Genomic DNA, 11,983 nt, shown 5'->3' with positions numbered 1-11,983 from the left:
TAGTTGGTATTACTTCTTATGGCATAAACTTGATCTAGTTTAGGCCACCAAAGTATCCCTCTTTATTATGAATTATACAAATTATCTCCCTGCTATCAACGGAACTGTGTCCCCCTCTAAATTCATATGTTGAAGCCCTAGTTCACAGTGTGATGATATTTGGAGATGGAGTTTTTGAAGCTATTGGGTTTAGATGAGGATATGAGAGTGAATCTCTCATGATGGGATTAATGCCCTTATATGAAAAGATACCAGAACTCTCTCTCATGCTCTTTTTCTGTGTGTGTGTGTGTGTGTGTGTGTGTTTGTGTGTGTGTATGCTCACATGCCTGTGTGCACACAGAGGAAAGATGAAGTGAAGACATAGAAATAATGCAGTCATTGGCAATCCAGGAAGCAAGATCTCACAAGGAACCAAATTAGCTGACACTTTGACCTTGGAATTCACAGCCTCCAAAAGTATGAGAAATAAATTGGCACTGTTAAAAGGAAGCAGTCATTCTAATTTACCATAGTAGCCTGAGCAGACTAATATACACTTTTTCTTCTTGCAGGTTGGAAAAGGGTGTGAGGTCATAAAAATCCCATCTGACCACAATGAAACAAAGTATCTTTTTGTTCTTTAAACATAAAATTCCTAGGTAGTCACAAAGGGAATATCTAATATCTATGTGTAAGTCCAAAAATAGTAATTAGAGTATTTATGTCAGAAGGTACAATAGGATATCCCTGGTGCTGCCTTTGTAGGTTCTGTAGAATCTTCTATCTTATTTTTAAAGGATACTATATACGCAAGATTGTGCTGGTACTACCTTAGAGTAGTGAAGAATTAGGATGATAACCAGCAGGACAATGCAATGAGAAAAACAGTCATCATATACAGAAGCCTGGACATGCAGAAAAAACTAAGAATTCAATAGATGCAGGAAATCAGAGCTTGAGACCACTTCAGAATGATAGAAGCCCCAGTTGCTCCCCTTCCCTCCTGTTCACTTGCTCCTTCCAAGAAATGTCTGGAGACGTTGAGAGTGACGCTAGACTTTACGTCATTCATGAGATAAGATTTAAAGACACTATTATTCTTTATCATTTTAAAAAACAAAAGAAAACTGGGGGATTGGGGACTCCTAGGCAGGTGACATCTGGACACAAGAGTTGACTGCTCTAACTCGGCTCCCAAAGTTGCTCTCCCCAGAGTATGGATATGGATCTTTTTAAAGGAGGGCTTTGCAACAGAGAAAAATAAAAGAAACTCAAAAACAAAACAAAAAAATTACTTTCAGTTGCAATAAGAGAAGAAGGAGAGAAAGAATACAGTATTTTTCTTGAAACTTTCCAGCAAGGGAGGCAGAGAGAGGCTGTGAGGAAAGGCCTAATCCTATTGACCATGGGTCAGAGAACTTTGATCCCTTGGATCATCATAACTTCTCTGAAATACCTTGCAATAAGAAGCTTGAAATTAAGGCTTAATTTTAGAAGATTAATGAATATAAAGATATATATTATTCCATAAACCACATTAAGGCTAGAGTACTTTCCATTAAAAGTGTAGGTTTTGGCAGATTGGAAAATAAGAAGAAATCCGAGGATAAGGAAAATTTTTGGAGTACTCAACAGATACATGTCATCAATGTCTGAACAGATTTATTAGCAGGAAGTCACGGAGTTCCACAGCCACCCTGAAATGGAGAAATTATAAAATAATGTCTGGAATGACTCAGTGTGACATTTCCAGTTTACAGCTAAACTCATAGAAATACATTTAGCCTGCAAAGAATCAACCAAAATGAACTTTGGAAATAATGCAAACATAAAGCAAGACAAATTATCTGGCTACAATGCTAAAAATGGCAATAATAAGAGAAATAATACTTATTCCTCTTATTTTTATTATTACTACAATTCACTTAGTATCTACTACATTCCATGTACTTTAAAATTCACTCATAATAACTGTATAACAATTTTTATTCTCATAAAAGAAATGTGATGTTTTTATATATGTAAATTAATAGGTAATTTAGCCTAGGCCCCATAACTGGTAAATAGAAGGGCTTGGGGTTCATTCTAGGTTTCTCTTCTCCAAAGAGTAAGTCTTCCACTGCATCACTAGAATTAGCCTGCATGAATTAAAGAATAATAAACATTAAAGCTCCATTCCTGCCACTCGTCAGACAACTATTAGAACACTGTGCTAGTCGTCATGCTTAGAGGGAGAAAACATGAAAATTAGGAAAGATCTAGAGCCAAGTTAAAACCTGAATAATTAGGGTAAAATGGTGTTTTATAAAAGTTTGTTGCAACGGAGTGTGCTTAACTTAGGGAATACTAACGCAACATTAGATGATGTTCATGAAGGATAATCACCACTATGATTCAACATCCATAGGAAATTGAACAAGAGATGGGTACATTCAGAGAAAAGAAACTGTGAGGGAGGGGTGGTCTTTTCAAATGTTCTAACTGGCAAGTGGCTAGAGGCTGTCACATCATGAGGTTCAATTAAGGAAGACCTGATCTCCATAGGAAACACCAGAAAATGACAAGGTACAGTTAAAAATAGACACAAATTGTTCCCTTCCCTTCATTCCTGTCCTTTCAAGATGAAAATACAGATCCTCCCATGAAGACGTTAGGGGGCCTATTTTCTTCCCCTTGGAATCTGGGTTGTCTATGAAATTTCCTTGGCCAATATGACATTAGCACACATGACTCAGCAGAGGTTTGAAAAGTATTTGTGAATTGGAAGAGAACTGAGAGTCTGCCAACTGCCAGAAACATGACTGAGTCCATCCTAACTCACGTAATTGGGCACTCCACCAGGTGACCACAGTTGCACAAGAAAGCCTTGTAGAGAAGTGCTGAGCAGCCCCAGATGAGACAAACCACACACAAGGACCCACAGATATGTAAACAAAAGCCAGTGGTGGTTGCTGGAAGTAACTACATTTTGAGGGATTTGTTACAGTTAAGTTACTTAAATCAGGTGGCAAAAACACAAAGGGACAGGAAAAATGGATGTTATCTATATTTTAAGAAGTGGACTATATTTGTTCTGTGGACTGAGAGGTTTTGCATTCTAGATGTGTCTGAAGGAACTGGAATAAATGTGTATCTAGTGTTCTAGTTGCCATTGGGTAACTAAAATATCTTTTTTTTTCTTTTTTGAGACACAGTCTCGCTCTGTTGCCCAGGCTGGAGTGCAGCTGTGCAATTTCAGCTCGAGGAAGCCTCCGCCTCTTGGGTTCAAGTGATTCTCATGCTTCAGCCTCCTGAGTAGCTGGAACTACAGGCACATACCACCACACCTGGCTAATATTTTATATTTTTAGTAAAGACAGGGTTTGGCCAGGCTGGTCTCGAACTCCTGACATCAAGTGATCTGCCCGCCTCAGCCTCCCAAAGTGCTGGGATTACAGGTATAAGCCACAGCACCTGGCCCTAAAATGTCTTTATATGTAGATCACCTAGTCCAATCTGGTCAATGTATATATGAGGAATCGAAAACCAGGAGAGGGGATGTGACTTGCCCAAAGTCACAGTAAGTTCCCAACTAAACTGGGACTACTTGTCAGGTTCTCTGATCCCCAGTCCCAAGGCATTTTAATTATAGCCATCTAGGGATCTCGAGCAGTCCTAAGATTCTATGACTCTGTGACTCTATGGTTCTATAATTCCAAGACAAAGCAAACAATTCCAGTGCTCCCAGCAGCCTTAGCACAAGAAACGAACATGGTCTAGACTGAAGTACCAACGAAATCCTTTCCTTTCAAATTATCAACGACACCACCATGGATTCAAGCACTGCACACAGTCCAGTGTTTCTGGTATTCCCTCCAGAAATCAGTGCTCCAGAAGATGAGTCAACAGACTTTTCAGCCACAACCTTTTCAACTCAAAGCCCCTTGCAAAAATTATTTGCTACAAAAATGAAAGTCTTAGGGGTAAGTAAGGCTTGCCTCTATGTGTATTCTACAGAGGCAGGTAACAGGATGGGGAAATTATCTCTTGGCACATGTTTTAAGGTAGGAGCCCATGCCAATTCTTCTTTAAGACAAAGTGAATATAGAGTGTTAGTGGGACATTTAGAGAGGATGTTTGGCAAGAACTAATAATGTGGGTCTGGACTTGACAAAAAATGCTGTCATTTAGGACTCACCTACTGAAAAAGTGAGACTACTCAGACTGAGAAGGTGGACTGAGAAGATGAGAGCAGAGTACACAGATTCACACATTGTACACCTTCCATTTTTGCATGTTATTCTCATTAGTCTTTCCTAGCACCTGTCAAACCACTGCTTGGTGTCACAGTACATAACAAGAGTGGCTCAGAGAGGGAGAAAAATAAATAAACCGAAAAGATGAGGAGTGCTCTGGACCTGAGAGTGTGACAATACCTCAGCGGGCTCAGAGAATTGCTCATCTCCAGGCGGGGTTCCTCACAGTCCAATCCTGCTCGAGGCCAGGCTGGTATAGTGATTTAGAATTCAGTGTTTCTCAAACGTTCGTAATTATGGGATAAAGAGCTGAAGAGCTTATGAAGGTACATATTTCCCAGCCTCACCTGGAGACTGTTCAGTAAGTGTGGGATAGGGCCTGATAGTTCTCATTTCTAGCTCCCAGGTGATCCTGATGTTGTGAAACCATGGACCACATTTTCAGGAGCAATGATTTAGATCATTTTACCTATCATCAAATACTAGATAGAGGAATTAAGAAAGTACCCAAGAGTCGGGGCTGGGCGCAGTGGCTCACGCCTATAATCCCAGCTCTTTGGGAAGCCAAGGCGGGCAAATCACAAGGTCAGGAGATCGAGACCATCATGGCTAACATGGTGAAACATTGTCTCTACTAAAAATACAAAAAATTAGCCGGGCGTGGTTGTGGGCACCTGTAGTCCTAGCTACTCAGGAGGCTGCAGCAGGAATCATTTGGATCCAGGAGCGGAGGTTGCAGTGAGCTGAGATTGAGCCACTGCACTCCAGCCTGGATGACAGAGTGAGACTTCATCTCAAATAAAAGAAAGTACCCAGGAGCATCATAAAGGGACTTCTATTATCCTTCCTCTAATTACCAAAAGAGAGTAATTGTCAAATCCTCTAACCAAAAGAAGATCTTCTAAACAGAAGGGCACTTTGCTTTCCTCACCGTAACTTTTTCCTCTGTTTGCAGACTATCCAGATCCTATTTGGAATTATGACCTTTTCTTTTGGAGCTATCTTCCTTTTCACCTTGGTAAAACCATATCCAAGGTTTCCCTTTATATTTCTTTCGGGATATCCATTCTGGGGCTCTGTTTTGGTGAGTATAGTCAATCAAGTTCAATTTGAAGCCATGCTAACCAGGATGTTAGAGAATTCTTAGCAATGAAATAAGCTAAATCCAGTTGTATGATACACTTTCAAAAGCACAAAAATTTAACATCGTTGAAATTATTTCCCCATTAATTCATCACAGTCACTGATATTCCACCATCAGGTCTTGAAGTTCCTTTGGGAATATTTCTTTTGCTTTACATTGTTTATTTGGCTATTCATTCATTCAAAATTAGTTACCATCTATTATAAGCCAGATACACAGAGCAAGGCAATGAGCCTCTCCCTCAAAACCCTCTCAGTCTAGCAAGAAAACATGAAAACAGGTTACTTCAAGGCAGTGTGATGAATGTTATCGCAGAGGTGCAGGAAGTGCTTATCTAAGCAGAGATGAAGGAACAATTTATTCTTTACAGAAGTGAGTGGAGAGTGTTTCTCAGATATACCTTTTGAGTGGCAGAGAGGTATTTATTCAACCCAATGTAGTCAAAATCAATACACATTAACTTAGGACCTAATTTAGTGGCAGATAATGGGCATGGCAATGGATTCAGAAAAAAGAAAGCAGTCCCTGAGTTCAAGGTCTCAGTTGAGAGAGCAGTCAGACAATTAGCAGGGGGTATGATGAGGGAGAATAGACATGGGGGCTGTCTCCATAGGAAAGGCACCAACAAAACAGAGAAGACATTGCCCAGAGACATTTCCAGCTTGAGCAAGTTTTCAAGGGTGAGTGGTTCATCAGATGAGAACACACACAGAAGATGGGAGTCGGGATGCCTGAGTGTAAGGATCAGGGATGTCTTATTGTATGCCAAGAGAGAAATATGAGCAAAGGCTGACAGAATGGGAGAGCATTTTCTATTACGTGAACTAGCAAAGTTCAGCACAGGGAGTGAGGATGGAAAGATGAGGCTGGAAAATACTCACAACGGGGCTGCAAATTTAAACACAGATGTGCCGTAATCAGCTTTGAAATTTCCACTAGACAATGATGCTACCACATGTGACCCGCTTCCAAGAAAATTATTGGAGCTTTTAAAGAATTACCAGCACATTTGTTGAAACCCCGCCTTATGTTCCCATCCAAGAGAACACACTGGATTGTAGTAAGATGGAATCCAATCTTAATTATTATAAACTGACTTGACATCACTGTGTCATGAGATCAAAGCTGAGTCCACAATAGCTATCAAAGGAACATGGATGAGCAAACCAAAGTACTGTATCATTTTTTTTTTAATGTTAATGTTCAAATAAATAGGACTAAAGCAGATTTCCAGTCCAGTGTTTTATCCACTAATCCATTTGTGGAAACTCATATAAAGCAACTCACTCTTCTCACTTCCCTGAGGAGTGTGCGAACTCAGAGGCAGGCATGTAAAAGAAATGCATGGAAGTCTACTCTGTAAGAACTCAACATCAGCTAAACGTGGCCATCATTAGGATATTTATTCCTCTTAACAGTTCATTAATTCTGGAGCCTTCCTAATTGCACTGAAAAGAAAAACCACAGAAACTCTGGTGAGTTATATTTCTACTTTGTTAAAAATATATTTTGTAATAAGTTACATTTCCACTTTATTAAAAATATATAGCTTTGAAATAATTTATCCTGGCCTTGAAAAAAATTTTTAAGTCATTAGGTCACCATAATTCCACAAACTAGCAAGTATTGATACCAATAAACAGCATTTGCTTCCTGCTTTTCTAGAATTATAAGCCACTGTGCCAGAAGAGAAAGTCTTTCTAGGTCATCTAGTTTAGTTATTATTTTATGTATGAAGACACTGAGGCTTAGAATTGTTAAATAGCTTGTTCAAATTCCCAGCCAATTAATGGTAGAATTATTTCAAAATTCCAGTTACTTATTCATTATTTTTTGGTTTTGGGGTATTTACCAGGCACTTTGATAGGCACTACTTTGACTCATGTAAAAGGCAAACTGTAGACAATCTACACCAGAAACAGAATATCAAAATAAAGAATATAGTGCTACTGAATGTAAAGATGTAGGTAAGTTATAAGTAGAATACTTTTACTTTACTCAAATAATTGAAGACATAAGATATTACTATGCCAATACATGATTTTAGCAAAGGACTGAAAATCCTTAGTTTTTCATTTTAGGAAGAAATTAAAATGGCAGAGAAGCGCAGCATTTAGTTAAACATAGGAGTCTTAAAACAAAAGTGTAGACCATGACTTTCACCAGAGCATCAAAATGCAATTGTCCTAGGCAAACCCTTCCTGCCAACTGAGTGAGAGTTAACTTACACATAGAATATGAGGAATGGAAACATTATTAAAAGTTCACCAGATTCCCTCATTGGGTAGAGGAGGGCCTGAAGCCCAAAGATGTGAAGCAATGCACATAGGATCACACAGCTGCCTCGTGTCATTGTGATGCTGTGACTAAGATCCTGCTCTCCATTCTCTGCACTCACTGCTTTGTTTATAGTACAGTCTGGGCCTAAGTCACATTGCTATGTTCTTACTCTATTTCAGATAACACTGAGCCGAATCATGAATTTTCTTAGTGCCCTGGGAGCAACAGCTGGAATCATTCTCCTCACATTTGGTTTCATCCTAGATCAAAACTACATTTGTGGCTATTCTCACCAAAATAGTCAGTGTAAAGCTGTTACTGTCCTATTCATGGTAAGTATGTTGATTTATATAGTGAGGAGTAAATAGAAAATATTTATTAGCACTCAATCAGCACCATCCAGATAATGTTATGGATACACATGTATTTTCTTTCACTGACAAACATTTATGAAATCCATAATATTTGACAGACATTATACCAGGCATTGTGGAAGAGAAAAACAAACACATTATAACTCCCACCTTTAGGAATTCACAGGAACACAAGAGATAAAACATATACACAAATCAGTGTAATACAAATATAAAACGATATACTAAAAAAGTAAAGGTACAGCAGTGTGGCTGCAGTTCATAGTTCTATATGTACATTAGAATCACAGTGGTGTGTTTTCACAGTTTTTGATCTGGTTTTAACAGGCTGAACTTCCAATAAAGAAATGATAAGATTGAAAAGAGGCATTTATTTCAGCTCCTTTCAAAATACTACTAAGATTAGTGTAAAAGAATGTAAGCTGGTCAGGAGTTCGAGACCAGCCTGATCAACATGGTAAAACCTCGTCTCTACTAAAAATATAAAAATTAGCCGGGTGTGGTGGTGCATGCCTATAATTCCAGCTACTCAGGAGGCTGAGGCAGGAGAATCATTTGAACCCAGGAGGTGGAAGTTGTAGTGAGCCGAGATCATGCCACTGCATTCTAGCCTGGGTGACAGAGTGAGACTCCATCTCAAAAATAATAATAATAATAATGTAAAAGGGTTGATCCACATGGAGAGAAAAAGGGAGTTAACAAACGCATCAAAAATTGCTGAGGAAATTGAAAACCCACTCCCTAAGGCAAAGGGGTTCCTAATAGAAGACATTTCTTACAACAGAGCCTAAGAAATACTTGATATTTGAATGCACCAAGTTCATAGAAAGCAGGACTGAGGCCGGGCACAGTGGCTCACATCTGTAATCCCAGCACTTTGGGAGGTTGAAGTGGGCAGATCATAAGGTCAGGAGATGAAGACCAGCCTGGCCAACATGGTGAACTTTTTAGTGTCTAATAAAAATGCAAAACTTAGCTAGGTGTGGTTACTCAGGAGGCTGAGGCAGGACAATTATTTGAACCCAGGAGGCGGAGGTTGCAGTGAGCCAAGATTGCGCCACTGCACTCCAACCTGGTGACAGAGCAAGATTCTGTCTACAAAGGAAGAGAGAAGAGAAAGAGAGAGAAAGAGAGGAAAAAGAAAGAAAGAGAGAGAGAGAGAGAAAGAAAGAAAGAAAAAGAGAAAGAAAGAGAGAGAGAAAAAGAAAGAAAGGAGGGAGGGAAGGAAGAAAGGAAGGGAGAGGGAGAGAGAAAAAGAAAGGAAAGAAAGAAAAAGCAAGCAAGCAAGCAAGCAGGACTGAAGAGCAGAAAATAGGGCGACTGGTTTTGGTGATGGTAAGTATGGATATTTGGATCAACTTTTCTCTGAAAACAAAAGTTTTGTATTAAAAGGCAAAACAAAACAAACTTAAAGGCGTTAAAAAGCTGAAACGTCAGCTGGAACTATTAGATCAATTTTTAGATGAAAGCCTACAACCTGAAATTTACAAGTGGAATTCTGAAGAGCGCCAAAACTGCTTGTACCTTCAGGCCCGTTTGCCAGTGATATCCATTTGGAATCCAATCCCTGGCCCATGTAGACTGAAAGAGAAAGAAGTCAAGGCTTCATTCACTCCACTCAAGGGACCAAGACTTAAAAGAGACTTTCTCCACATTAAACTAGGTCTTTGATAGGCTACTATGCTCTTCAGGTAAAAGCAAAAAGATACATAAAGTACCCTGCCCCAAAATAGCAGAGAAGACTTGCTGAACAAAGTTGAAACAGTATTTGAAAAGTGGCCACTGACCAAACCCCTCGACAACCTCCTCACATGCCCTGATCCCCACTGACCTTTGCTAAGCATGAACTGGGTGAGCCAAATAGTCCACCTGAATTTGGTCTTCGTATGTGGTGCCCCTGGTACCCGACAGAAGCAAAACCAAAGTCTATCTGATGGAAAAACGTCACTAATCTTAAGAAATTCCTATCAAATTTTCCGTTGAAAATTAACAGTAAGCACTCAAAGACGCATAAAAACAAATAAGACAATGCAAATAACAACTAATAGAAACAGAACATAACAAAAACAAAACCACCCATAAATTCTGATAGTAAGTATATTAGAAGAGATTTTAAAACTACAATACTTATCATGTTTTAAGAAATAAACAATAAACTTTAAAATACCTCAGGGAATATAAAATTATAAAAAGCAAAATAGAAGATTTTCTATTTAGAATTATTATGAACCCATAAAAAATGGAAAATCAAAACTTGAAAATTAAAAAAAGATTGTCCCAGTAAATAAAAGTTAAAAAAAAAAAACAAAAACACGACTGCAGTCTGTTTACAAGAAACAGCTAAACTAGTAACAAACAAATGGACTTAAGAAGCATTAGTACCCATAGGATAGGGAACTTCCTATAATAAAAGAATCAATCCACAAGAGAAACATTACATTTCTAAGTTTGAACGCTCCTAATAACAACTCAAAATCAACAGGAAAAGCTAACTCAGCTGAAAAATGTGAGTAGAGAAAGCTAAAATCAGCACACGAAATTTTAGCACACATTTCTCAGCAACTGAAAGAATATGTAGAAAGACTATAAAATTAAAGGATTCTGAACACAATTGATAAAATTGACCTAAATGTCATATATAGAACACTACACCAAGCAACTACATAACACTGTTAACTGATATTTTTAATTGACAGATAAAATCATATGTATTTATTGCGTATATTTTGAAGTACATACATACATTGTGGTATGTTTAAACCTAGCTAATTAACAAACACATTACCTACTATAGTTATCACATTTGCAGTGAGAACACTTAACATTCACTGTCTTTGCACTTTTAAGAATACAATAGCCATCATTCTCAGCAAAATAACACAGGAACAGAAAACCAAACATGGCATGTTCTCACTCATAAGTGGGACTTGAACAATGAGAACACATAGACATAGGGAAGGGAACATCACACAGTGGGGCCTGTTGGGGGTTAGTGGGACAAGGGGAGGGAGAGCATTAGGACAAATACCTAATGCATGTGGGGCTTAACACCTAGATGACAGATTGATAGGTGCAGCAAATCACCATGGTACATGTTTACCTGTGTAACAAACCTGCATATCCTGCACATGTATCCCAGAACTTGAAGTAAAATTTTTTTTAAAATACAATATACTGTCATTACTGTCCTGCTGTACAACAGATATCTTGAACTTATTCCTCCTGTCTAACTAACTGATGGAAGAATAATGCCAACCTAGAAATCTAGGCCTAGTGAAAATGTTCTTCAAAAATGAAGGTGAAATAGCTGGGCACAGTGGTTCAGGCCTGTAATCCCAGCACTTTGGGAGGCTGAGATGGGTGGATCACTTGAGGTCAGGAGTTCGAGACCAGCCTGACCAACATGGTGAAACACTCTCTATACTAAAAAATACAAAAATTAGCAGGGCATGGTGACACACCTGTAATCCCAACTACTCAGGAGGCTGAAGCAGGAGAATCACATGAATCCAGGTGGTGGAGGTTGCAGTGAGCAGAGATTATACCACTGCATTCCAGCTTGGGTGACAGAGTGAGACTCCATCTCAAAAAAGAAAACAAAAAAACTGACAAAATTGAGAGATTTTACTTAGAACATTTTCAACAATTAACCATTTGCTGAGCCTGCAAGCCTCAACAAAATTCAAAGGATTAAAATTATACACAGTAGGTTCTCTGAAAACAATGGAATTGAATTAAATGTCAATTTTTAAAAGGCAAAAATAAATCCCAAAACTGCTTTGAAATTCTAAGTTTTACAGGGCTCAAAGAATTTACAATAGAAATAAAAAATATATTAAAAACAAAATAATATAAATATTTATTTAGAGATCGAGATCCAAGATGGCCGTTTAGGAACAGCTCAGGATTGCAGCTCCCAGTGAAAGCGCAGAGGGTGAGTGGACGCCGCGTTTTTATTGCCCACAGAC

The 11,983-nt window shown here is 38.6% G+C and overlaps 1 protein-coding gene across 1 annotated transcript in view; it reads left to right on the top strand.

Annotated features, from left to right (window-relative positions):
- The first annotated feature begins 3,688 nt into the window (after positions 1-3,688).
- Positions 3,689-11,983, top strand: part of MS4A5 (membrane spanning 4-domains A5) — a 15,961-nt gene continuing 7,666 nt past the window's right edge. Inside the window, exons 1-4 of the mRNA XM_017498852.2 lie at positions 3,689-3,944; positions 5,173-5,301; positions 6,780-6,836; positions 7,821-7,973. Of these exons, the coding sequence (XP_017354341.1) occupies positions 3,792-3,944; positions 5,173-5,301; positions 6,780-6,836; positions 7,821-7,973 (492 nt within the window). The 5' untranslated portion in view covers positions 3,689-3,791. The remainder of the gene's footprint in view (positions 3,945-5,172; positions 5,302-6,779; positions 6,837-7,820; positions 7,974-11,983) is intronic.

Source organism: Cebus imitator, unplaced genomic scaffold (genome assembly GCF_001604975.1).
Source record: "Cebus imitator isolate Cc_AM_T3 unplaced genomic scaffold, Cebus_imitator-1.0 Scaffold253, whole genome shotgun sequence".
Taxonomy (NCBI): domain Eukaryota; kingdom Metazoa; phylum Chordata; class Mammalia; order Primates; family Cebidae; genus Cebus; species Cebus imitator.
Note: the sequence above shows the minus strand (reverse complement) of the source record. Positions and strands in the feature narration are given on the sequence as shown.